Raw genomic sequence first — 27,780 nt, 5'->3', positions numbered from 1 at the left:
GTTTTGAAATTATCATAGAGCAGAATTCCTCCTTCTTTGATATTCTTACTGTTGTATTTTATAGAAATATACTCTGTTCAGAAACCTGAACTTGTAGTTGATGTTTATTGACTAAAAATGTTATTTAGTTTTTTGTATCTTGGAGAACCCTAAAATGCTAAGGAAGGAAAGATAATATTATAGTTAACAATTCTGAATGATAATGTTATAGTTAAAAATGCAAAAAAGTAGATTTCTATAATAATAAAATGTTACTGTCTAACCACTTTGGATAAAACTTCTCGCATCCTTGAATAAAATGATACCTAGTTGATTGAGGAATCTTGGCAAAACATTTTCTCCCTTTTGTTTTCCAGAGGCCGGTTCTCCATAGTAAAGAAGTGCATTCACAAAGCTACTCGCAAAGATGTCGCTGTGAAATTTGTTAGCAAAAAAATGAAGAAAAAAGAGCAGGCTGCCCACGAGGCTGCCCTGCTTCAGCACCTGCAGCACCCCCAATACATCACTCTCCATGACACCTATGAGTCCCCCACTTCCTACATCCTCATTTTGGAACTGTAAGTACCAGTATCATCTCTTGAACACGGTCCCCAGCTGTTTGGCTTATTTCTTGCTTACAATGAATGGAAATGGCAGTTACATTTCATACAATGCCTCTAGCTTACAAAGTGTTGTATGTAACATGCACTCTCCCCTCCATTGTATAAAAATGTGATTCCCATTTTATAGATCAGAAAATCAGAGATAAGGAAGTTCATTAAAAGTAGCTCCTTAAAACTAGGAAATGGAGAAGCTGGGACTTGAACCCACATCTGTCTCACTCCAGTTTTCATCTTCTTTCTCTTATGGGCTCTTGGGCTGGGCAGGAGTTTAGGAAAAGCTTATTGGCAAAGGGCTCATTGACAGGGGTGAAATTGAAATGAAAGAGAGGAGTTTGTGCATCTATCTACTGCTATAGCATCCCCAATCTACCCCCAAGAAAGTCCTTTAAGGGTAAAATCTTACTTTCAAAACCTTCCACTCATTCCAGACTTCCTGTCATTCCAGACCTTCAAAAACTTCCACTCATTCCAGTATGTATCCCTGTATACTTGGGGCTACATACTGGCTCCCAGAAGAGAGCAATAAGGTCACATCCTTACCACTCCTTCCCCAAGCTAGGAACAGAGATCATGCCCTGTAGTTTAGAGAAATCTTACAGAGGCCCAAGAGGACAGTCTTTTCAGAAGTATGGATCCCTCATAGAAATGTTGTCTGATTGGTGTGACGAGGCCCTGGGCCTGGAGAGAAGACAGACATTTATCCTGGAGACCAATACTGTGTGTGGCTCCACATGTACCTGTGTACAGTAGAGAGGCACCTCCATTTACAGCTTTCAACTGTGATTTAGGCCTTTGATCCTGTCAAGAAAAGCAGGAGAAGAAAACAAGCTGGTGGGAAGGAACAAGCTAGAGAAGAGAATGGGAACTTGGCAGGAGGATGTCAGCTGTGCTCAAAAGTAGCTTCTGATTCTGGCTCAGGCAGAGGGGTTGGTCCTCAGTGGCCCAGTGCATGTTAAAGAACAGCTATCTGACATCTGGTCACTCCCTGCTAAAGAGGGCGCTGCTGCTGCTGCTGTCGCTGCTAAGTCGCTTCAATCGTGTCCGACTCTGTGCGACCCCATAGACGGCCGCCCACCAGGCTCCGCCGTCCCTGGGATTCTCCAGGCAAGAACACTGGAGTGGGTTGCCATTCCCTTCTCCAATGCGTGAAAGTGAAGTCGGTCAGTCGTGTCTTCACGACCCCATGGACTGCAACCTACCAGGCTCCTCTGTCCATGGGATTTTCCAGGCAAGAATACTGGAGTGGGTTGCCATTGCCTTCTCCGAGAAATGGGCACAGGGTACCTGAAAATAGTTGCCATTTATTGCACACTTGCTGTTGCTACCAGTTATGCTTTAATGCCTCACTCATTGTCTCACTTGATCCATCAACAGTCCTCATAGATGAAATAGGGATTGTTATTGTTATTGTTGTTACTCTCACTTTAAAGATAAAGAAAGCAAAACACAGAGAGTTTAAATGACTTGTTCCAAGCCCCCAGCCTGTGTGTGGCAGAACCAGGATTCAAGTCCAGGTTTGGCTGGTTCCTCCTAGCAGGCTCTCAGGCATAGTTTTTAAAGTTGGATAGTTGCCCAGGAGGAGTAGGATTCAAGAAGGGGTCGTGAATGTCAAGGTCAAATTTTGCCTACTTGCTACTTTTCCCCAACTAAAAGCTGGCAAAGGAAAAGCAATTTGCAAAACACATGTGAGGCTCCTTGAAGCCACCAGATTCCAGTTATTCAGACAGTTGCAAGATCTCTCTGTCTCCTTCCTTTCTCTGTTTTGCAATCTAACCTCTCTTAAAGGGATGTCAGACTTTCCTTGTAAGCAATTTCAATGGACAGAGTCTGCCGGGCTACAGTCCATAGCGTTGCAGAGTTGGATACAACTGAAGCGACAGAGCAGGCATTCACAACGTGTCTTAAGATTATACAGATTTCTTCCCTGAAGCATGCATCTCTCTCTTATCTATCCATCTATTTCTATCTCTTTCTATCTCCTCCATATCTATTATCTATCTTTTTAATATAAGTTCTGAACATTGTACTAACTTTGGACTCTAACTAAAATGCACATGTCTTACAACACTGATCTTCATTTATAATAGGAAATAGGAGAAATATTAGCAATCTTACAGATTCATGTGTGTGCTATTTTTTTGTTTTCTTTGCAAACATATTTCCTTTGCCTTTTCCTCCCTTTTTTCAGGATGGACGATGGCCGACTCTTAGACTACCTTATGAATCATGATGAGCTGATGGAAGAAAAAGTAGCTTTCTACATTCGAGACATCATGGAAGCCCTGCAGTACCTTCACAACTGCAGAGTTGCACATTTGGACATAAAGGTAATAAGAAATAGCAACCCTAGCAGAGAAATGGTTAAGTTCAACCTGCCAGTCATTGACCTTGAGGGATATAAATTTTCATTTTATTTTATTTTCTTGCTTTAGAATCCCTATGAATATTAAACACAAAATGGGTTGTCACACAATTTGTGTGTTATTATTGAATTAATGAGAACACATCAGAGTCACATAATATCTGGGGTAAGAGAAGGTAGGTAGGCTTTAACCACTTTGTCTAACTTTATAGAAGGAATCACTAAATGTTGCTATATTTTTCTAAAAGAAGCCCCTGTTCCCCCCAAATAAATAATTTACTTTTTCAGTGCAGAAGGGTAGTTAAGAAGACAAGATTTTCAGTGTCAACCAACTTCTCTGAAGTACCATCCAGCCTCAGAGTTTAGTTCAGTTTGAAGCATAGGGAACATCCCACACACTACAGGCTTTATCAAAGAATAGCAGAACCGTGTTGGAGTGGCTGGAGTCCTACAGGTAGTCAAAACAGAGCTGAACTTGCCTTCTTTCTTCCCCACCTCCTTGGATCTCTGCAGCCTGAAAACCTGCTCATTGACCTACGGATTCCAGTGCCTCGAGTGAAGCTCATTGACTTGGAGGATGCTGTCCAGATCTCAGGTCACTTCCATATCCACCACCTGCTGGGGAACCCCGAGTTTGCTGCCCCAGAAGTGATCCAGGGCATCCCTGTATCCCTGGGCACCGACATCTGGAGCATCGGGGTTTTGACATATGTCATGCTGAGTGGGGTCTCCCCCTTCTTGGATGAGAGCAAGGAGGAGACGTGTATCAATGTGTGCAGGGTGGACTTCAGCTTCCCCCATGAGTACTTCTGCGGTGTGAGCAATGCTGCCAGAGATTTCATCAATGTGATCCTACAGGAAGACTTTAGGAGGCGGCCCACAGCAGCCACCTGCCTGCAGCATCCGTGGCTGCAGCCCCACAATGGCAGCTACTCCAAGATCCCCCTGGACACCTCCCGCTTGGCGTGCTTCATTGAGCGTCGCAAGCATCAGAATGATGTGCGCCCCATTCCCAACGTCAAGAGCTACATTGTCAATCGGCTAAACCAAGGCACGTAGCCATCCCCCAGCCCTCGTGGTTTCACATGGAAGTGCAGTGTGAACCAAAGTTAGACTGAATGTGTCTGTAAATAATTCTGTCCATCATTCACTCCATGTGGTTCTCTGGATTGAGAGATGTACCTCTTAAACCTCCTCAGTGGTTTTTCAAAGTCTGAGCAGCAGTGAAATCACTCTAAATCCAGGGACTTTCCAGAAGGTTGTTCAGAAGAGATACAGATGTACAGAGTCATGGAAAGTATTCAGAAGAGAGGCAGAGATAACAAGAATAGCAGCTGTTATGAAATTTTAATTGTGTTCCAAAATGAGTGGTTAACTTGGCAAAATAAAGGTTCCTGCCTTTGCTGAAATTTTAAGCAAGAAGTTCCATTTAACAGAGATGTCATGTATGTCAACTATACTGGTTTAGATTACTTACATATAGTTTCTTAATAGGATACATGTACACATATGGTAAAAATATATCACATTCAACTTTCAGAGTTTTATAATATAGAGATATATATGAAATCAATCTTAAGTAAATTTGAGTGCTCCAGTTAAGACAGTAACTTATGTACCGAAGCATTACATTGTTTTGACTAAGCACAATTAGATGACAGTTGTTTTTTTTTTTTTAGAGCATTTTATAAATCTTGTATAGAACTCTTTTACCAGAACCTGTGCATTAAGAGAAAGCAATGTTACCCTTTTGCAATCTGTGAGTGAGAAGATTTTTCTCTCGGTCACAGGTATTTGACTAACCTAGGTTCTGTTTATGAAATGCTATCCCCAGATTCACTGGCAGCTCAGAGTTCATCTGGCAGGAAAGCCTGCCAGAGAATAAGTCCAAATACAGAATGAGTTGTGGGGCTATTTTTTATGTCTACACTTGGTTTGAAATAGGTAATGAATAAAACAGGTTCATACAAAAGTGCAAATAGAAACCTTTCCTGCAGTTCCTGTGAACACGTAACAACACTTTCTGATGTCTTCTGCAGCTGTAGATTGCAGTCCTCAGAAAGTTAGCCTGCTTTATTTCTAACCCCTTATAGAAATGAAGGGGTGCTTACCAAAAGGAAGCAGCCATGTAGGCCTTTCAAAGGCCTGGTCCCAAGTCCTTTTTGAAGCCATGGTATAAAATCTGATACGTCATCCTAGCAGAGCATTGAGTTTTAACTGCGATGCAATATCTATCACTGCTCAGCCACCAATATTTCCCTGGACTAAAAGGACTAATTGCATTTTGAGGCCGATGCTGCTTTCTGGTATGTATTCTCCGTACAAGATGGTTATGAACTGCCTTTTTTTCCACTGGTGGAAAAAAAATTAAACCTGGGCATTTCATGGTCTCTTTCTTTCTCCCTTTTTTTTTGTTTTTTGGGAGATTTTGTTTTTGTGTTTTTGTACATGATCCATCCTTTGTTTCCTAGAATGTGTTTTTAAAATTACTGTTATGCAAATGCTATTTTAAAAAATATAACTTAAGTGTCTGTTCAAATCAGGTTTAATGGCATTGCTTCTCTCATAAAAAGATGAGAAAATTAAAATCATGCAGCACAGAAGTGCAAGCAGAGAGTTTATGAAGGATAAATAGAACTACAAACCTATCTTAATGAAGAAGAATGATGGAAACTAAGCCTGAACTTTAATATATAAAAATACTTATTCCCACAGTGGAAATGTAGAATTAAAAATGCTCATCATTCTTTTCCATTGACTTCAAAGTCAACTTCTTCATCCATGCTCCACCTCATCCCATCTAAGATTATAGACTAATAAATTAGTAGAAAGTACAAGCAATAAGACTATATAGCACTTATGTATTTTCAGGATTAACCAAATAAGTGGAAACTGATTCTGACTGTATTTGTTTCCTAGTTTTCGAATGGCCCTGGGCCACCAAGGCTACTTTCTCAGAGCTCTCTCTTGACTAACCCTTCGTATTCTTCATTTAAACCCATAGTTCTATACCAATACTATATGATAAAATATTTTGAAATTTTAAACAAGTTTACTAAAAACTCTTTTAGTAAGCATGTCTTTGTTATAAGATACAACATAAAAGAAGAAAGCCTGGTCCCTCGGGCTCATCATGGGATAGATACAGGCACTGAGGATTCCGAATATCTGTACGGTATGGCTTGGCAAGTTATGTTTCGTCCACTGTGGACAATGACTAAAAAGCCCCCTGCTGAATCTTTATGAGTTTTTATGACCATGTAGGAGACAAGCTGAGTTTTTGCTTGAGAAGGACAATGGTGTCCAGACTGCAAGGAGAGCATTAATGAAATCATGCTGTTGGGAGGGCAAGAATGTTAGAGCCAAAGCATTTATAACAGCTTTCACATCAGAGTTGGAATGGTCCAGATGGAAGGCTAGTATGGTTTTGTTAACTGGAGCCAAAGTACAATCATTAGAATAGAATGAATTTAATAGGGGCCCCAAGAGAAAGGGTATATATTTTATATGGTTTGATAACTAAAGAAAGCTAACAGGGAGACATCGTATCTGCAAAGCTCCTGGTCCTTCCCAATGAGGATAAGGTGATTGCGTTCCTGATTCAGGAATTCTCTTTAGCAAGTTGGAAATAACAAGGAATCCCAGAAGACGGGACTGGGAAATATACTCTAGTTGCTCTGTGGGCAACTGTGGTAAGGGATGAAGGATTAGGAACCACTTTCTTGTACCTATTTTGGCAGAGGTATTTATTACTTTGTGGTAGAGAAGAGGGGAGAGATGGGAAAATAGTCCCCTTCTTATTATGGTAATTTTTGCAATTAAAACTTAACTAGGAATCAGTAAGAATGAACTTCCAGTTGAAATGGGAAAAATAATATTGGTTAAAGTCACAAGTTTCTTGCTTGGCTTATATCCATTGTATAGGGTTTTGGGTTTTTTTGTTTTATAAGAGTGGGGTGCAGAAAGAAGGAAAAGATCAGGGACAACCCACAATAATTTTTTAAAGGTATATATAGTAATTTACTACATCTTTTACATCGCTTTCAAATTAAACAGATTTATATCCACTTACAGCTGAATGTGAGAAAATTTTTAAGAAAAAAAGTTGTAACATTGGAGGTGTCCTTCAGGCCTCTCACAGCCATAAACACTCTTGGGGGAACAGAGGAAGCAGAGGAAAAGCTGGCTGCAGCGCTTTGTGGCTCACAAGTCTTTATAAATAGTAGTGCCTTTCAGAGGGGAGGATGGGAGATAAAGAAGTTCATTGTATTTAGATTGACTGATATTGCAGCATTTTTTCTTTAAAATATCTTTTAAATGAAACCATCTGAACATAGGGTGAGCCCAGGAATTCTTGAGTTTCAACCTCAACTGTTCCTGATTCGTCCTTTCTTACAGAAAGTCTTTGGTTTTTTTCTGCCCCAAATATCCCCATTGTGAAAATGGGAGTTGGGGGGAAGGAGGGAGGAATTAATCTCATAGAAATGTGGGGAAAATACCTTAGCTGGGATGTCTAGAAAATACTTGGATTTTTTTAAAAAGTGCTACACACTGCCAGTGCTAAGAATTTTTTTGATGGTAACTTTGAACATTCCAAGATTTCAATATTCATGTCTTTAGATACAATTTACAAACTCATGAGATTAAATTCTGTAAATTGATTTTAATTGGAAGTACTAGGTGCTCTTTGTCTGAATGTTTTTTTATCTTAGCCTGTAATTTCAATAATTTAAAAGCTTATTTACAGAAAAAGGTTAGGAGAGCTGATGAAGTGTTTGTCAATAAACTGTTTTCTCGAGTATGTCTTATGGCAGAAGCACAGAGTAAGATGCCCTCCAAAGTAACCACGACTCTCTTCTCAAGCTTTATAAAGAGAAAAGCCCAAACAGCCACTTTCCTCACTGGGAGGGCAGAGAGGAGAATAAAATATTTTCTGATATCACAACTCATTTCTTTAGAATCTCACAGGTTTCTATAATAAGAGGCAAATTAAATGCACAGGTGTAGAAATGAACTGTTAGTTTTTGGAGGGAAAACTTTGGATCTCTTTCTTTTTTTTAGATAATTAGATGTTCTGGAAGTAGCATATTTGTTTTTCCATAGTCTCCATGATTTAGTGCTGGTGAGTCAGTTGTTACTTTTTTCTTGCCTTGTGGAAGAGCATGGACATTTAGATTTGTGAGACTACAAAGGGGCAAATATATTATAAACTAGATGCTGGTTATTTCTGTATATTAAGTAAAACTTTGTCCCATAAATTTGATAGAGGAGGAAATATTTCAAACGTAAGGGTCTTCATAGTAGGGAAAAAGTGCAAACTCACCACATCCTTGTTCAGTTTTGAGAAATGTGGGGCTTATTTATTTCCCTCCTGTGTAGCATCTCTGTGGAGTCTGGGTTAGGCAACCACAGCATGTGAGCTTTCAGTGGGTTTATTTGCATTACAGTTTTCTTAACTATTTAAAATTTAGGGATCATTAGGAAATGAATAACTAAGGTTAGAAAAGATAAGATTTACCCATTCTCTACTAAGAAAAGGGGAACTACTATGTTAATATACATTTTCTAAAAACTAAAAGGTTCTTTGTTTCATTAATTCTAGAGGATTAAAAACAGCTGAAATTTGTCCATAGCATTAGATGTCTTTAATAGAGAATATTATTCATGTGAGAAATATAAACAAAAATAGTAGAACACAGGCCATACTTTCTATGAAAGACATTTCTCCCTCATTTTCAATACATGTAGAAGTTAGAGGAGAGGAAAAAACAATTACTCTAAGACAAATTTTCATCTTTAAGGGACATTTATGAAAAGATTGAAATTAATACTCATGGGCTATTGTGTTTCCTGTTAGCCTATTTGCTAGGAGATTCTAAATTGTGGTCAGATTTTGTTTTTATTCAGATGAACAAGATTAACTGCTTATTCAGATAACTGTTATTTTGGATAGTGAGGATAGCTGAAGAAATGGAAAAGAGTGCAAATGAATTTACTAGCTGAGGAATAGCTAGTGTAAGAGTTACATCAATGCCTGACTTCCGTCAAGAAATGAAGCCACATCTTGGAAGTATTATGGGGACTGTTACTATGATCTCAAAGATTGTGGTTATGAATTTGAAGGTAACAAAACATACATCTTCTCTTACTAACTTAAGCCATATATGTCATCTCTATGATTGATTTTTTTTTGACCCTGGTGCTTTTACTTCTGTTTCTGCCAAACTTTGGCCTACTCTATGGGGAAGGTGAGTAAGTAAAACTAGTAGTTAGGACAAATGTGAAGACTGTGAGAAAACTAAATATGTTCTTCAGAACGAGATCCTAGTCAGAGAACAGTAGTGATCAAAGTGCAAACTGTTGGAAAATATGGATATATGTACATCTGTACATGTATATAGTGTATAATATGTATGTATATGTTATTGCTCATATGCAGAAATCTATCCATTTGAAGACAGCCCAGGTGGATCAGTTTTCTAGTAGAAAACCACTTAGGGCCATTCAAAACCATTAGGGCTGATGGGTAGAGTTAGAGTCTACTCCTTGGGGATTTATTTGCTGTCTTTTGACTATACAAAGCCAAACGAACAAAGCTTGAAACATAATGGGACCATCATTAAAGTTATTGTTTGCCTAGAGTCAGAAGAATATATTTGAATATTTAACAGTTGGTTTGCAAATTTTATTGGCACCTCTTGGTTTTGAGTGATTCCTCCCCACCAAGTCTTTTGAGAGTTTGGGGGTGGGCTTCTCTGGCCATTCAGATAAAGGGCCTTATCCATAAGTGGACAGGTTTCCCCATAGGGACCATTACACATATACATATAAGTACATACTTCCATCAGGCTTGTAACAATTGATTTAAAATCACTCCACAGTATTGATAAATAGCTCTATATTTTCAAGGTGCAGAAGAATTCCACAGCCTTAATTATTTCAGTGTCTTGCTGGTCTGCCTTAAGTGTATCTTCTGGGTTTTTGGTTGTCTCATTATTTTTAAATTTTTCTGCAGTTGTTCATTTTGTATGCACACAATGTCGTTTTGTAAAGGTAGGTTGTAAATATTTTATTTGTAAGTCAAAATCACTCATGTGTAATGTTGTAAAGTGATGACTTGCTGTCTTGTTATTATCATTACAGTAAATGTTCTAAGTTATGGATGAAGCTTCAAAATGTACATCTCAAGTTATGCATTCCTATAAATATACTATATTAAAGATTACTTCTGGTGGTCTTTTGTTTTCTTTCGAATTAAAATGTCCGGTAAAAGAGTAATTTTTTTTGTTCTTCCCTCAAATATACGAAAGCCTTTGACAAGATGAAAATATTGCAATGTTTTTAAAACACATTTTGCCCAGTATTTTGGAAAGAAAAGAATAATTTTGTAGCCTGACGAAATACTCTAAGGCATTTCTCTATCTAAAAATGCCAAATAAGCCTCAATGTGTGTTGTTAACTTCATTCTGGTGTTTTATTTGGCAACTTTGTTAGAAAATTGTTAGGCCATACGGGATGGATCTCACAAGTTTACACAATATATTGTGAACTCCAGGAGTCTGGATTAGACTATGCAGACATAATCAGGTTTTGAAAGAGTCTGTGTGTGCCACCCAAATGCAAATGAAACTAATTCATAGTATATTGTCAATTAACTAGAGTGTGTTAAAATTAATACTGTAAAGGAAAAATCTCATTTAAAGTGGAGGGAGGAAGCCCTGAAGGAGGAGCTCTATTGCACACACCAGCACATACCACCCTGTGCACCTTATTTTACATCCCTGGGTAGGAAGAGGTTTACTTAACTTCCTTAGCATGAGGATGGAAGATTTTCCTTGCCCACCAACAATGCAGCCAATGAAAAGCAACCAAGAAACTGTCAGCCCATAAGAAACTGTCACCACCCTGAACTCTTGATTTACTCCAAAGAACTCTCCTTCAAAGCAAACCCTCCCAACTTCCCTGGCATCTTCATAAAGTAGCATTCCTCTCCTATGTTCTCCAGGATTGCTTATGGTTTTCCAGTTTCCATGTCGATAATGCAATTCCTCTGCCATTCCCAAGTAAAACTCATTTGGCTGGTACAGTAACTGGCCATTTTATTCTTTAGGTTGACAAGTATTAGGGATTGAAGTATTATGATTAGTTTATTTTGCAAACAAGAATAAAAATATCTTAAAGTTTGGTTTCTATTTCATCAAGATTTTACTGCATTTATTTGAAACGAGAACTGTCAAAAGCATGGGCTCCTTCACACTGGCTGGTAATCTTGTCTTCACAGAAAACACAGACATACATAAAGAAAATAAAACAGAAACAAGAGAATCAATTTCAGTTTAGTTCAGTCGTTCAGTCGTGTCCTACTCTTGCGACCCCATGGACTGCAGCACGCCAGGCCTCCCTATCCATCACCAACTCCCAGAGCTTACTCAAACTCATGTCCGTCGAGTCGGTGATGCCATCCAACCATCTCATCCTCTGTCATCCCCTTCTCCTCCTGCCTTCAATCTTTCCCAGCATCAGGATCTTTTTCAATAAATCAGTTCTTCAAATGAGTCAGAATCAATTTGATGAGTGACAACTATAAGCCTTATAGTTTTAACGGTAATTACCTTTAAAGTATTGCCATCTACCCATAATGGGAATTTCCTCTAAGGAACTGATTTGTGAATACAAAATATATTTAGATTTTCAGACTGGCTGGCATGATATTCCTCCTGGATAACCTTGATACCAAAGTACAAGTTCATCTTCCTCGTTTCTTGGAACCCGGAGCCGCGCGCAACGAGCCCGCCCAGCCGCCGGAAAAAGGGCCGGAAGAGGCGGGACTTCTCAGGTGGCGTCATCTGGCGCCGCGGCAAGCTGAGGTTTGGAGTTAGGAGTGAACTGGGAGAACCGGACGATGGCGGCGGCTGATGCCCCTTTGGGGTCATTGGTAACGGGTCTGTACGACGTGCAGGCTTTCAAGTTTGGGAACTTCGTGCTGAAGAGTGGGCTGTCTTCCCCCGTGTACATCGATCTGCGGGGCATCGTGTCTCGACCGCGTATTCTGAGTCAGGTACCTACGGGGGAAAGGAAAATACAGGGTTTCGTGGCGTGAATGGGGACCAGGAGGAGTGGGGTGACAGAAACTGGGCTCTGGGTGAGATCAAAGGACCCAAGCAGGAGGGCCGACCCTGCTTCGGCTTCCGGGAGTCGGTTTGCGAAACCCAGAGACCAGGAACTGTTAGGCTGTTTAGGACTTAGAGGGCAGCCTGCTCGTAGACTCGCTTGGCTTTGACACGTGCTTTGCAGCCGAGTCAGGGAACCCAGTTGGGGGCCTTGGCTCGCACAGAAGTAGTTGAAGAAGTTCCACGTATTCAACTTCGTGAAAATGGGGCGGGGAGGAAAAGGCGGGTGAGGGAAGAATTTAGTAGCTGCTTAAATACTTGGAAAGGCTCTTGCTAGGTAAAGGGGATTCGATTTTGGACTTTGTGGCCAGGAGCAAGAATTAAGGCCAGAGGGTGGACATTTCATGGAGGCAGTTATTTGGTGAATAAAAGGGAAAAACTGTGTAGAAGTTAGAGATTTCTAGCACAATGCTTCTCAAACTCTGAGTATATATGAATTACCTGGAATTTTGTTTAAATGGGTAATCTGATTAACTGAGTACATCTGAGGCAGAATGGGAGGTTCTGCTTTCCTCACAAGCTGCCGACCAAAGCTGCAGATCACAGTGTAAGTCAAAGTGAAGTCACTCAGTCGTGTCCGACTTTTAGCGACCCCATGGACCACAGCCCACCAGGCTCCTCCGTCCATGGGATTTTCCAGGCAAGAATACTGGAGTGGGTTGCCATTTCCTTCTCCAGAGGATCTTCCCGACTCAGGGATCGAACCGAGGTTTCCCGCAGTATAGGCAGACGCTTTGCTGTCTGAGCCACCAGGGAAGTCCTGCTGCTGCTGCTGCTAAGTCGCTTCAGTCGTGTCCGACTCTATGCGACCTCAAAGACAGCAGCCCACCAGGCTTCCCCGTCCCTGGGATTCTCCAGGCAAGAACACAGGAGTGGGTTGCCATTTCCTTCTCCAATGCAGGAAAGTGAAAAGTGAAAGTAAGTTGCTCAGTCGTGTCCATCTCTTAGCCCCCATGGACTGCAGCCTACCAGGCTCCTCTGTCCATGGGATTTTCCAGGCAAGAGTACTGGAGTGAGGTGCCATTGCCCTCTCCGAGGGAAGTCCTAGAAGGGTCTAAATGTGCTGTTTAATAGGGTTTCCTTGCCGCTTGTGAATATTCAACATTATGGGATTTTTGGGGTTTTTTTTTTGGTTGCGCTAGGTCTTCATTGCTGTCCATGATCTTTCTCTAGTTGTGGTCACTGGGGACTACTGTTCTGTGCCTGGGCTTCTTGTTGCTGTGGATTCTCTTGTGGAGCTCAGGCTATTTGCACTCTGACCTCAGTAGTTGTGGCACATGGGTTTAGTTGCTCTGGGCCATGTATGATCTTCCCGGACCAGGCGTTGAACTCCTGTCCCGTGCATTGGCAGGCGGATTCTCAAGCACTGGACCACCAGGGAAGTCCTGGGAATTTTTTAATTTAGTCACATGCGACTAAGTGCTACCTTTTTGAACAGTGAAGATATAGAACCTTGCCATTGCCACAGAAGTTCTGTCTGGAAGACAAGTGTAAAGCTTTCTCCACCACTAAGGGTTTATGTTCACCCCTTGTGAGCCCCACTCTATGAGGTTATTACAAAAAGGACTGAAGCACTAGTTGAAGTGGGTTAGAATGTTCTTGCCATCCAGAATCTTGCTATGGTGCATCTCATCAGTGCTAAGAAAGTGAATGATTAGGGATCTTATTTTGAAAAGTTGGTTTATTTTTGAAGAAGTCATCAGTTTACAGATGACTAAAAATTATTTTTTGATACTAGATGTTGAGATTTGTGTGTGTGTGTGTGTGTGTGTGTGTTATTTTGGGTAGTTAACTCAGAAGGAGCTCAAAACACTGAGAGGTCTGGCTATAACAGAACTCTTTCATGTCTGCTTATGTATGTAAATAGGGTTTCTTATTATTTGCAACCCCTAAGACGCAATGGAACTTACACTGAACTCTGACTTCCTAGTAGTAAGTAATAGTCAGTTATACGAGATACATAAATTAATTGCCAGGGTCAGGTACTACTATTCCTGTCACTAAGCAATGCATTTTCAAAATAATCTGTTTTATGTTTCTATTGAAATTTGCAGATTATGTTTTAATTCATTTTATGCTCATAACAATTGTAATAATAACATAGAAGTTTTAACATTTAGAGACTTATGGTCACAGGAAATTTTTTAAATTTAAACAATTTAAAATTTCAGTTTACATACATTTTTGTTTTTGGAGAAGTATCATAGAATGATCAGTAGAGGTTTTTCAAGCATAAATGTATATTGCATTAGAATAAAATTCTCTGGAGATAATGAAATGAGAGTATAAGTTCAAGAAAGTGTAGATTTTTCCAGGTTTCATAGTTAAGCATATTCATGTTGTAGTTTGTTTTGTTTCTGGCTCCCTGGAGTCTTGGTAGTGGTGTGCAGGATCTTTAGTTGCCTTATGGGGGATCTAGTCTCCGCCCCATCCCACTTCCCCCACATTGGGAATGCAGAGTCTTAGCCACTGCACCAATAGGGAAGTCTCTCTCTCTTTTTTAAAGCAGATGTTGCGTATCAAATCAATATGGCATTTGGATCTTACTGTATTCACTTAAAAGAATGATGTAACAGTTATAGGATAATATGTTAATTTTTTCAGTACTCCAGAAGTTACATTTTTTGCCACTTAAAAATATTCATAAATTTTTCAAATCTTTAGAAATACAGGAACAAAAAAATTTGAACACCTCTGATATAGGTCCCTTAGTAATTCTTCGCTTTTCTTCTTAAAATAAGATGGTGTTGGGTGGGAGTATGCATTCTACTATTAAAATGTGATGATTTATGTGGGAAAAGATGTTATCAACTGGTGGCTCTATTTATGACAACTTTCAAAAACACTTTGGTGTATAGTCTTTTGTTGATTTTTTAAAAATTGAGATATAATTGACAGGTAACATTACATTTGTTTCAGGTGTATATAATGACTGTATATAGTGCATAATCATTGCCACAGTAAGTGTAGTTAACATAATTGCAATTTTTTCTTGCACTGGAAACTTTAAAGATCTCTCAGCAGCCTCCAAATACGCAAAACAGAATTATGAACTATGGTCACTATGCTGTGTATTATAATACATTTCCATGACTTATTATTTTATAATTGGAAGTTTGTACCTTTTGAATTCCTTCACCCATTTTGCCTCTCCCCTACTCTGCCTTTGGCAGCCACCAATCAGTTCTTTATATCCACGATTTATCTTTGTGTTTATAAGACTCCACATGTAAATAAGATCATGAGGTATTTGCCTTTCTCCACCTAACTATTTTACTTAAAGTCCCTTAATGCCCTTATGTGTTGAGCCAATGGCAATGTATTACACTTTGTCGTGGCTGAATAATATTCCACTGTGTGTGTATGTACATACCACATTTTCTTTATCCATTTGTTCATTAATGGTTGTTTTGCAACTTAGGTTGTTTCCACATCTTGGCTATTGTAAATAATGCTCCGGTGAACACGGGGGTGCAGATATCTTTTTAAGGTAGTGTTTTCATTTCCCTTAGGTAAATATCCAGAAGTGGACTTGCTGGATGACATGGGAGTTCTGTTTTTAACTTTTTGAGGAATCTCCATATTACTTTCCACAGTGGCTGCACCAATTATCGTTCCTACCATAAGTACAGAAGGGTTTTATTTCCTTTGCATCCTCACCAAAACTTACTATTTCTTATTCTTTTGGTAATAGCCATTTGATATCTCATAATGGTTTTGATTTGCATTTTCCTGATTATTAGTGATTTTGAGCATCTTTTCATATGCTTCTGGGCTATTTGTATGTCTTGTTTGGAAAAAATGTCTATTCAGATCCTCTGCCCATTTTTTTGATCAGATCATTTTTTGTTACTGAGCTATGTGAATTTTTTTATATATTTTAGATACTAATCCCTTTTCAGAAATATAGTTTGCAAATATCTTCTGCAGTTCAGAAGGGTACTCCTTTGGAGGGAGGGAGTGTTGCTAATGGCTTCCTTTGTTCTGTGGAAGCTCTTTAGTTTGATATAGTCCCATTTGTTTATTTTTACTTTTGTTGTCTTTGCCTTTGAAGTGAGATCCAAAGAAAAGTCACCAAGACTGATGTCAGGGAGCTTACCAGCTGTGTGTTATTCTAGGAGTTTTATGTTTTCAGGTCTTACAGTCACGTTTAATCCATTTTGAGTTAATTTTTTTATGTATGGTGTATTATAATGGTCCAGTTTCATTCTTTTGCGTGTGGTTGTCCTGTTTTACCAACAGTTTGTTATTAAAGAGACTCTCCTTTCCCATTGTGCATTCTTGGCTCCTTACTCGTAATTTAATTGAAATATGTGCTTGGGTTTATTTTTAGGCTCTCTGTTCTGTTGATCTGTTTATTTGGTTTTATGCCAATTAGTTTTGACCACGATAGGTTTATTAATATAGTTTGAAATCAAGGAGTGTGAAGTCTCCATCTTTATTTTTCTTTCTCAAGGTTGCTTTGGCTATAATAGGATCTTTTATGGTTCCAAAGAAATTTTAGGTTTGTTTTATTTCTGTGAAAAGTACTATTGGATTTTTGATAGGGATTGCATTGAATCTGCAGATTGCTTTGAGTAATGTGGACATTTTTACAATATTAATTCTTCCAAATATGAGCATGGAATATCTTAATTTGTGTCATGTTCAATTTTGCTCATTAGTGTCTTATACTTTTTAGCGTACAGGTCTTTCACCTCCTTGGTTAAATTATTCTTAGGTACTTTGTTCTTTTTGAGGCAGTTGTTTATGGCATTGTCTTCTTAATTTCTCTGATAGTTTGTTGTTAGTCTGTAAAAACAACAGATTTTTGTATATTGATTTTGTACCTTGCAACTTTACTGAGTTTGTTTATTCTAACAATTTTTTGTGAAGTCTTTATGGTTTTCTAAATATAAAATCATGTCATCCACTTAGTTTGGAGAAGGAAATGGCAGCCCACTCCAGTATTCTTGTTTGGAGAATCCCGTGGACAGAGGAGCCTGGCAGGCTACAGTCCATGGGGTTGCAAGAGTCGGAACCGACCTAGTGACTAAATCACCACTTAGTTACTCTTTCCTTTCCAATGTGGATGCCTTTCATTTCTTTTTTTCCTGCCTAATTGCTCTGACTGGAGCTTCCAGTACTATGTTGAGTAAGAAGTGGCAAGAATGAGCATCTTTGTCATGTTTCTGACCCTAAGGAAATAGCTTTCAGCTTTTCACCATTGAGTATGACTAGCTGTGGGCCTATCATATCGCCTTTATTATTCCATCTCTACCCACTGTTCGGTCTTTAACAATGGTTGTTGAATTTTATCAAGGGCTTTTTCTGTACCTATTGAGGTGGCCAAATGATTTTTATCCTTCATTTTGTTAATGTGACGTATCACATTGATTTGTAGTGTTGAACCATCCTTGTATCCCTGAAATAAATCCCACTTGATCATAGCTTATTATCTTCTTTATGCATTGTTGAATTTGGTTTGTGAATGTTTTGTTGAAGGTTTGTACATCTAAATTCATTATCAATATTGACCTGTACTTTTTTTGTATGTGTCCTTGTCTGGTTTTGGTATCAGTGTAATGCTGGCCTTGTAAAAGAAGTTTGGGGACATTCCCTCCTCTTTTTAATGTTTTGGAAGAATTGGAGGAGGATAAGAATTAAATCTTTTTTGAATAGTAAAATTCAGCAATGAAGTCATCGGGTCTTAAACTTTCATTTGTTGTGAGTTGTCTGTCTGTTTATTATTAATTCTCCTTATTATCTCTATTAATGTTTTCTAATTATGTTTCAGTCTTGGGAGACTGTATATTTCTAGGAACTTATCCATTTTCCCAGGTTATTTATTGATTTATAGTTGTTCATAGTAACCTCTTATGAGCCTTTTATTTCTTTGGTATCAGGTGTGTGTTCTCTCTCATTTCTGATTTTATTGATTTGAGTCCTCTTTTTTTCCTGGTACTTTAGCTAAAGGTTTATCAATTTTGGTTCAAGAACCAACTATTAGTTCATTTATTTAAATTGTCTTTTTGGTCTCCATTTATTTCCACTGTGATCTTTATTTCCTTCTTTCTGCTACCTTTGGGCTTCATTTGTTCTTCTTTTTCTGATTTGTTTAGGCATAAAGTTAGGTTGTTTATTTGAAATTTTTCTTATTTCTTGAGGTAGGCCTGTATCATTATAAACTTTGCTCTTAAAACTGCTTTTGCTGAATCTTATAGACTTCTGTATGTTTTCTTTTAGTTTTCATTTGACTTAAGGGTTTTTTTTTTAAATTGTCCTTTGATTTCTTTATTGACCCACTGGTTATTCCATAGCATATTGTTTAATCTTTATATATTTGAGATTTCTCTTGTTTCCTTCATGTAACTGAGTTCCAGTTTCATGCCATTGTGGTCAGAAAGATACTTGATATGATTTCAGTTTTCTTAAATTTCTTGAGAATTGTTTTGTGGTCTAACATGTGATCTATCCTTGAGAATCTTTCAGGTACACTTAAAGAATCTGTATTCTATTGCTTTCGGATGGAATGTTCTCTATTAAGTCCATCTGGTCTAGAGTATTCTTGGTTGGAAGTGTTTTCCTTTGAGCACTTTGAATATATCGTGCCACTTCCTTCTGGCCTGCAAAGTTTTTGCTGAGAAATCTGCTGATACCCTTAATGGGGTAGGGGGGTTGTTCTCTTGCATACAAGTTGTTTTTCCCTTGCTACTTTTAAGATTCTCCCCTTGTCTTTAACTTTTGACATTTTAATTACGTTTAGGTTTTTGGGGGTTCATCTTCTTTCAAACACTCCTAATTCTGGATGTCTGTTTCCATCCCCGAGTTAAGAAAGCTTTCAGTCATTCTTCCTTTTTTTTTTAAAATGTTTTTGTTTTATATTGGTGGCATAGTTGATTAACAGTGTTGTGCTAGTTCCAGGTGTACAGCAAAGTGATTCGGTTATAGATGTACACATGTGTCTGCTCTTTTTCAGATTCTTCTCCCAGTTAGGTTATTATGGAATATTGAGCAGAGTTGCCTGTGCGATACAGTAGGTTCTTGCTGGTGATCTATTTTAAATATAGCAGTGCGTGTATATTCCATACTCCCAGTTTATCCCTCCCCTCATCTTTCCCTCTGATAATCATATGTTGGTTTTGTAGTCTGAGTCTGTGTTTTGTAAATAAGTTCATTTGTATATTTTTTTTAGATTCTGAATATAAGGTCTATCATGTGATTTGTCTTTTTCTGTCTAACTTACTTCACTTGGTGTGATAATCTCCAGGTCCATCCATATTACTGCAAATGGCATTATTTCATTCTTTTTAATTGCTAATATTCCATTGTATATATGTACCGCATCTTTATCCATTTATCTGTTGATGGGCACTTAGGTTACTTCCATTTCTTGGATATTGTGAATAACACAGCAGCGAACATTGGGGTGCATGGATCCTTTTGAGGTTTTCTCTGGATCTATGCTCATGAGTGGGATTGCTGGATAATGTCATAACTATATATATTTTTAGTTTTTTAAGGAATGTCCGTACTGTTTTCTGTAGTGGCTGTACCAGTGTCCATTCCCACCAAAAGCATAGGAGGGTTCCCTTTCTCCAAGCCCCCTCTAGTATTTATTGTTTGTAACCTTTTTGATGATAGCCATTCTATTTTGACTGATGTGAGGTGATATCTCATTGTAGTTTTGATTTGCATTTCCCTAATAATTAGCAGTGTTGAGCATCTTTTTATGTATCTCTTGGCCATCAGTATGTCTTCTTGGGAGAAATGTCTGTTTAGGTCTTCTGCCCGTTTTTTGGTTGAGTTGTTTGTTTCTTTGATACTGAGTTGCATGAGATGTTTGTAAATTTTGGAGATTAATTCCTTGCCAGTTTCATGGTTTGCAAATACAGTCTCCTAATCTGTGGGTTGTCTTTTCATTTTGTTTATGATTTCCTTTGTTGTGCACAAACTTTTGAGTTTAATTAGGTCACATTTATTTAATTTTTATTTTATTTCCATTACTTTAGGAAATGGATTGAAAAAGATACTGCTGCAATGTATGTCAAAGAGTGTTCCACATATGTTTTCCTGTAAGAGTTTTATAGTATCCAGTCTTACATTTAAGTCTTTAATACATTTTGAGTTTATATTTGTATATGGTATTAAAGAGAGTGCCAATTTCATCACTTTACATATAGCTGTCCAGTTTGCCCAGGACCACTTATTGAAGAGACTGTCTTTTCTCCATTACATATATAGTCTTGCCTTCTTTCTCAAAGATTAATTTACCATAAATGCATGTGTTTATTTCTGGATTTTGTGTCCAGTTTCATTGATCTGTATTTTTGTGACAGAGTCATACTGCAGTTTTGTAGTATAGTCTAAGGTCAGGGAGCCTGACCTCATTGTTTTTTGTACTTGTGGTTGCTTTGGCTATTTGGAGTCTTTGGTGTCTTCACACAAATTAAATTTTTTTTTTTGTTCTAGTTCTGTGAAAAATGCCATCAGTAGTTTGGTAGGGATTGCACTGTGTCTGTGGATTGCCTTAGGTAGTATAGTCATTTTGACAGTATTCCAAGAGCCTATGTCATCTCTGATTTCTTCCGTCACCATCTTAGTTTTCAGAGTTGAGATTTTTGTCTCCTTAGGTTTGTTCCTAGGTATTTTATTCTTTTTATTTTTAAGCAAAAATAAGACTATATATAAATATGTGTGTGTGTGTGTGTGTGTGTGTGTGTGTGTGTGTATTTGGCCACACCAGGTGGCGTGTGGGATCTTAGTTCCCTGACTAGGAATTGAACCTGTGTCCCTTGGCATTAGAAGTATGAATCTTAACCACTGGACCACCAAAGAAGTCCTAGTATTTTACTCTTTCTGATGTGATGGTAAATGCAATTGTTTTTTTAATTTCTCTTCCTGATTTTTTGTTGTTGTTCAGTTGCTCAGTTATGTCTGAGTCTTTTCTACCCCATGGACTGCAGCATGCCAGGCTTCCCTTGACTAACTCCTAGAGTTTGCTCAAACTCATGTCCATTGAATCAGTAATGTCATCCAGCTATTTTCTCCTCTGTCACCTCTTCTCCTCCTGCCCTCAGTCTTTCCCAGCATCAGAGTTTCCTCCAGTGAGTTGGCTGTTTGCATCAGGTGGCCAGAGTATTGGGGCTTTAGCTTCAACGTCAGTCCTTCCAATGAATATTCAGGACTGATTTCCTTTAGGATTGACTGGTTTGATCTCCTTGCAGTCCAAGGGACTCTCAAGAGTCTTCTCCAACACCACAGTCCAAAAGCGTCAATTCTTTAATGCTCAGCTTTCTTTATGGTCCAGCTCTCACATCTGTACATGACTACTGGAAAAACCATAGCTTTAACTAGATGGACCTGTGTTAGTAATGTCTCTGCTTTTTAATATGCTGTCTAGGTTTGTCACAGCTTTTCTTCCAAGGAGCAAGCATCTTTTAATTTCATGACTGCAGTCACTGTCCACAGTGACTTTGGAGCCCAAGAAAATAAAGTCTGTAACTGTTTCCATTGTTTCCCCATCTGTTTGCCATGAAGTAATGGGACCAGATGCCATGATCTTTGTTTTTTTCGCTTGAGAAGGCTTTCTTCTCTCTCCTTGCTGTTCTTGGAAGTCTGCATTCAGATGGGGGTGTATCCTCCCTTTTCTCCTTTGCCTTTCACTTATCTTCTTTTCTCAGCTGTTTGTAAGGCCTCCTCAGGCAACCATTGCCTTGTTGCATTTCTTTTTCTTGGGAGTGGTTTTGGTCATCACTTCCTGTTGTTAGGTATGTAAAAATGCAAGAGATTTCTGTGGATTCATTTTGTATTCTCCAACTTTACCAGATTCATTGATGAGCTCTAGTAGTTTTCTGGTGGCATGTTTAGAGTTTTCTATGTAGAATATGTCATCTGAGATCAGTGACAGTTTTACTGGTTTTCCAATTTCGATGCTATTTATTTCTTTTTCTTCTGTGACTGCTATGGCGAGGACTTCCGAAACTGTTGAAGAAACGTGGTGAGAGTGGACATCGTCTTGTTCCTGATCTTAGAAAGATGCTTTCAGCTTCTAACTCTTGAGTATTATGTTAGCTTTGTCATATATGGTCTTTATCATGTTGAGGTATATTATTCCCTTTATTCTCATTTTGCGGAGAGTTTTTAAAATAAATAGGTGTTGGATTTTGTGAGAAGATTTTTCTGCATCTACTGAGATGATCATGTCATTTGTATTCAATTTGTTGATGCGATGTATCATACTGATTGATTTGCAGATATTCAAAAATCCTTCCATCACTGGGATAAATCCCAGTTCATCATGGTGTATGATCCTTTTAATGTATTGCTGGATTTGGTTTTCCATTATTTTGTTGAGGATTTTTACATCTATGTTCATCAGTGGTGTTGGCCTGTAATTTTATTTTTGTGTGTTATCATTCTCTGATTTTGGTATCAGGGTGATGGTGGCCACATTGAATGAGTTTGGTTTGGAAGTGTTCCTTCCTCTGCCATTTTTTGGAGCAGTTTGAGAAGGATAGGTGTTAACTCTTCCCTAAATTTGATAAGAATTGGCCTGTGAAGTCATCTGGTCATGGACTTTTGTTAGTTTTTTACTCATATTTCCATTTCAGTACTTGTGATTGGTCTGTTCATGCTTTCTATATCTTCCTCATTCAGTCTTGGGAAACCTTTTTAAGAATTGTCAATTTCTTCTAGATGGTCCATTTTATTAACTTATAGTTGCTTATAGTACTCTCATGATCCTTTGCATTTCCTTGGTGTCCATTGTAACTTCTTTTTCATTTCTAATTTTATTGATTTGAGCCCTTTCCCCTTTTTCCTTGATGAGTCTGGCTAAAGGTGTATCAGTTTTGTTTACTTTTTCACACAACCAGCTTTTAGTTTCATTGGTCTTTTCTATTGTTGTCTTCATCTCTATTTCGTTTATTTCTGCCCTGATCTTTATGATTTCTTTCTACTAACTTTGGGTTTTGTTTGTTTTTCTTTCTCTAGTTTGCTTTATGTGTAAAGTTAGGTCATTTAATTGAGATTTTTCTTGTACCTGAGGTAAGATGGTATTGCTATAACTTCTCCTCTTAGAACTGCTTTTGCTGCATCCCATAGATTTTGAATCTTTTTTTTTAAATTTGTATATTTTTAGGCTGCACCAAGTCTTCATTGCTGTACATGGGCTTTCTCTGGTTTTAGTGAGTGGGGGCTACTCTGAGCTGCACAGGCTTCTTCTTGCAGTGGTTTCTCTTGTGGAGCACGGGCTCTAGGCGTGAGGGCTTCAGTAGCTTGGTACACTGGTTTAGTTGCTCCACTGTATGTGGGATTTTCCCAGACCAGGGATCAACCCATGTCCCCTGCACTGGCAGGCGAATTCTTAACTGTTAGAACGCCAGGGAAGTCTGTGTTTTTGTTTTCTCTTGTCTCTAGTTGTTTATTCTTTGATTTCTTCAGCGAACTGTTTAGTAACATATTGTTTAGCTTCCACATGTTTGTGTTTTTTACAGTTTTTTGTCTTAGTGTATTTCTAGTCTCATACTGTTGTGATGGGAAAAGATGCTTGATATGATTTCAGTTTTCTTAAACTTACTGTGGCTTGCTTTGTGGTCCAGCATGTGATAAATCCTGGAGAATGTTCCATGTGCACTTGAGAATGTGTGTTTTGGATGGGATGTTCTTATAAATATCAATTAAATCAGTGTGGTCCAATGTGTCGTTTAAGACATGTGTTTCCTTATTGATATTCTGTCTGGACCATCTCTGTTGATGTAAGTGGGGTGATAAAGTCCCCCACTATTATTGTGTAACTGTCGATTTCTCCTTTTATGGCTGTTAACATTTGCCTTATATATTGATGTGCTCCTATGTTCAGTACATACGTATTTACAGTTGTTATATATATAACATATAATGTGAATGTTCTCCTCAATGTTTTTTTTTCTTTAGATTCATTCATTCATTTCTTCATTATTGAACAGATGCCTACTATGTGCTTGGCAATGGCTAGCAGTTTTTCTGATTGGTGGTTTGTGAAGGGCTTGTTTATTGGGATGGAGGTTTTTTTAGATCTAAATGAGAAACATCCACTCGCTGGGATGTTGCCTCCTTAGTTTTTTTTTTTTCCTCAGTTACATCCAAGAAGGGCAAAGGAAGAGCTCTAAACAGTAAGCATCTGGGCTCACCCTTTGTGGCACAAGTGGTGAAAACTCCCTGGCAGAGGCCCTGGGCTGAGAGCAGGGAGAAAAAGAAATCCTTGTGTATCCAAGCCTCTGGGTAGGAGAGGACTATGTTAATTAAGATAGTCAAGACAGGAGGCAGGACGACTTCTAGGGAGCTTGGGATTCCTTGGAATTAGAATCTGTTAGAAGGTCTTGGTGTCTAAAAAATGATCATTGGTATTAAAATAAGCGGTGCAGTTTTTTCCCACCTATAATTATATGTCCTTTGGGATTCTTTCAGCTTTTATAGTATGATGGACATTTTGAATAATGTGTGGGACTGAAGCAGAATTTTGAAATGTCATGTGAGCAAATTCCATATGTATAGAAAGAAATATAAGAATCACCTAACCGTTGACAGTTGTTTCACTTTCATACATGAAGTCCTCCTTAAGAGAGGGATGAGTGACCTACTCTTTTTTTTTTTTTAATTTGGACCATTTTTGAAGTCTCTTGAATTTGTTACAATACTGTTTCTGTTTTATGTTTTGGATTTTTGGTGGTGGGATTATTAACTCATCTACCAGGAATTGAACCTGCACCCTTTGCGTTGGAAGGTGAAGTCTTAGCCACTGGACCACCAGGGAAGTCTCTACCTACTCTTAATTGTCAAAGATGAGACTTGAATAAGCTGATATCCTGGGAAAGGGGACAGAACTTCTTTTTTTTTTTAACATACCTGGACCTCTGGAGAAAAAAAAAGCGATACCTGGGCATTTGTATTTCTCAAAGAGTTTCAAGATAATTCTGATATGCATCTGGACTTTGAAAAGTGATTATAGTTTTCTCTATTAAATTGTAGTTTTGGTGATGTAGAGTTCTATTATTTTTTCTGGTGACTAATCATGATCCAATAGTATTAAGTGAATAATAGTTACATAATCATAGTAGTAAAAGATGTTTTATCAGTTTTCATAATCAATAACCAGACCAAAAATAGAAGATAATTACACGGGAACATGATTAACTTAACAATATAAAATAGATACAATTTGGGGGGTCAGGCAGAGTGATATGGTAAGTGGAAGTACATACGTGCCTTTATTTTCATCAGCGCAGCCAGTCTGTGTCTTTGGTTGGTGCACTTAATCCATTTACATTTAAGGTAATTAATCGATGTGTATGATCATATTGCCATTTTGTTAATTATCTTGGGTTTATGTTCTGTAGGTCTTTTCCTTCTGTTGTGTTTGCTGCCTAGAGAAGTTCCTTTAACATTTGTTGTAAAGCTGGTTTGGTAGTCCTGAATTCTCTTAACTTTGCTTGTCTGGAAAGTTTTTGGTTTCTCCATCAAATCTGAATGAGAGACTTGGTGGGTAGAGTATTCTTGGCTGTAGGTTCTTCCTTTCATCACTTTAGATATACTGTGACATTCCTTTCTGGCTTGTAGAGTTTATGTTGAAAAATCAGCTGATAGCCTGATAGGAGTTCCCTTGTATGTTATTTGTTGTTTTTTCCTTGTTGCTTTTAATATTTTATCTTTGTCTTTAATTTTTGTCAGTTTGACTACTATGTGTCTTGGTGTGTTCCTCCCTGGGTTTATCCTGCCTGGGATCCTGTGCTTCTTCAGCTTGGTTGACTATTTCCTTTCACAATTTAGGGATGTTTTCAGCTATTATCTCTCCAGATATTGCTCAGGTCCTTTCTCTCTTCTCCTTCTAGGACCCCTATAATGCAAATGTTGGTTGTTTAATGTTATCCCAGAGGTCTCTTACAGTGTCTTCATTTCTTTTCATTCTTTTTTCTGTATTCTGTTCTACAGCAGTGATTTCCACTAGTCTGTCCTCCAGATCATTTATTCATTCTTCTGCCTTATTCTGCTGCTGATTCCTTCTAGTGTATTTTTCATCTCCTTGTTTGTTCTTTAGTTCTAGTAGGTCTTTGGTATTCTTGCATCTTCGCCATTGTTTTCCAGAGATCCTGGATCATCTTCACTATTATTATTCTGAATTCTTTTTCTGGAAGGTTGTCTATCTCCACTTCATTTAGTTGTTTTTCTGGGGTTTTATCTTGTCCCTTCATCTGGGACATAACTTTTTACTTTTTCATCGTGATTAACTCTGTAATATGTTTTTTCCTTTAGCCACGGTGGGACTGTGCTTCTTCTTGCTTCTTCTGTCTGCCCACCAGCATTTAGTTGCTCAGTCATGTCTGACTCTTTGCCACCCCATGGACTATAGCACGCCAGGCTTCCCTGTCCTTCACCATCTCGTAGAGCTTGCTCAAATTCACGGCCATTGAGTCAGTGATGCCATCTAACCATCTCATCCTCTGTCATCCCCTTCTCCTCCTGCCTTTAATCTTGCCCAGCATTAGGGATTTTTACAGTGAGTTGGCTCTTTGCATCAGGTGGCCAAAGTATTGGAGCTTCAGCTTCAGCATCAGTCCTTCCAGTGAATATTCAGGACTGATTTCCTTTAGGATGGACTGGTTGGATCTCCTTGCAGTCCAAGGGACTCTCAAGAGCCTTCTCCAACACCACAGTCCAAAAGCATCAATTCTTCGGTGATCAGCCTTCTGTATGGTCCAACTCTCACATCCATACATGACTCCTGGAAAAACCATAGCTTTAACTATACAGACCTTTGTCAGCAAAGTTCAGTTCAGTCGCTCACTCGTGTCCGACTCTTTGCAACTCCATGAACCCAGTACGCCAGGCCTCCCTGTCCATCACCAACTCCCAGAGTCCACCCAAACCCATGTCCATCGAGTTGATGATGCCATCCAACCATCTCATCTTCTGCTGTCCCCTTCTCCTCCTGCCCTCAATCTTTCCCAGCATCAGGGTCTTTTCCAATGAGTCAGCTCTTCGCATCAGGTGGCCAAAGTACTGGAGTTTCAGCTTCAACATCAGTCCTTCCAGTGAACACCCAGGACTGATCTCCTTTAGGATGGACTGCTTGGATCTCCTTGCAGTCCAAGGGACTTTCAAGAGTCTTCTCCAGCACCACAGTTCAAAAGCATCAATTCTTCGGCACTCAGCTTTTTTTATAGTCCAACTCTCACATCCATACATGACCACTGGAAAAACCATAGCCTTGACTAGACAGACCTTTGTTGACAAAGTAATGTCTCTGCTTTTTAATATGCTATCTAGGTTGGTCATAACTTTCCTTCCAAGGAGTAAGTGTCTTAATTTCATGGCTGCAGTCACCATCTGCATGTTGAGCTTTAAGCCAACTTTTTCACTCTCCTCTTTCACTTTCTGCTTTTTAATACGTTGTCTAGGTTGCTCATAGCTTTTCTTCTAAGGAGCAAGCGTCTTTTAATTTCATGGCTGCAGTCACCATCTGCAGTGAGTTTGGAGCCCAACAAAATTAAGTCTGTCACTGTTTCCATTATTTCCCCATCTATTTGCCATGAAGTGATGGGACCTGATGCCATGACCTTAGTTTTTTGAATGTTGAATTTTAAGCCAACTTTTTCCACTCTCTTCTTTCATCTTCATCAAGAAGCTC

General features: G+C 38.6%; 2 protein-coding genes across 2 annotated transcripts in view; both read left to right on the top strand.

Annotated features, from left to right (window-relative positions):
- LOC133073478 (kalirin-like) overlaps window positions 1-10,189 on the top strand; it is a 122,095-nt gene extending 111,906 nt beyond the window's left edge. Inside the window, exons 26-28 of the mRNA XM_061166985.1 lie at window positions 357-557; window positions 2,791-2,929; window positions 3,478-10,189. Coding sequence (XP_061022968.1) covers window positions 357-557; window positions 2,791-2,929; window positions 3,478-4,023 — 886 coding nt within the window. The 3' untranslated portion in view covers window positions 4,024-10,189. The remainder of the gene's footprint in view (window positions 1-356; window positions 558-2,790; window positions 2,930-3,477) is intronic.
- A 1,597-nt stretch (window positions 10,190-11,786) lies between these two features.
- Window positions 11,787-27,780, top strand: part of UMPS (uridine monophosphate synthetase) — a 49,027-nt gene continuing 33,033 nt past the window's right edge. Inside the window, exon 1 of the mRNA XM_061166980.1 lies at window positions 11,787-12,022. Coding sequence (XP_061022963.1) covers window positions 11,867-12,022 — 156 coding nt within the window. The 5' untranslated portion in view covers window positions 11,787-11,866. The remainder of the gene's footprint in view (window positions 12,023-27,780) is intronic.

This window comes from Dama dama, chromosome 19, assembly GCF_033118175.1.
Source record: "Dama dama isolate Ldn47 chromosome 19, ASM3311817v1, whole genome shotgun sequence".
Classification (NCBI taxonomy): domain Eukaryota; kingdom Metazoa; phylum Chordata; class Mammalia; order Artiodactyla; family Cervidae; genus Dama; species Dama dama.
The sequence above is the reverse complement of the archived record's forward strand: the minus strand, read 5'-3'. Positions and strand labels throughout refer to the sequence as shown.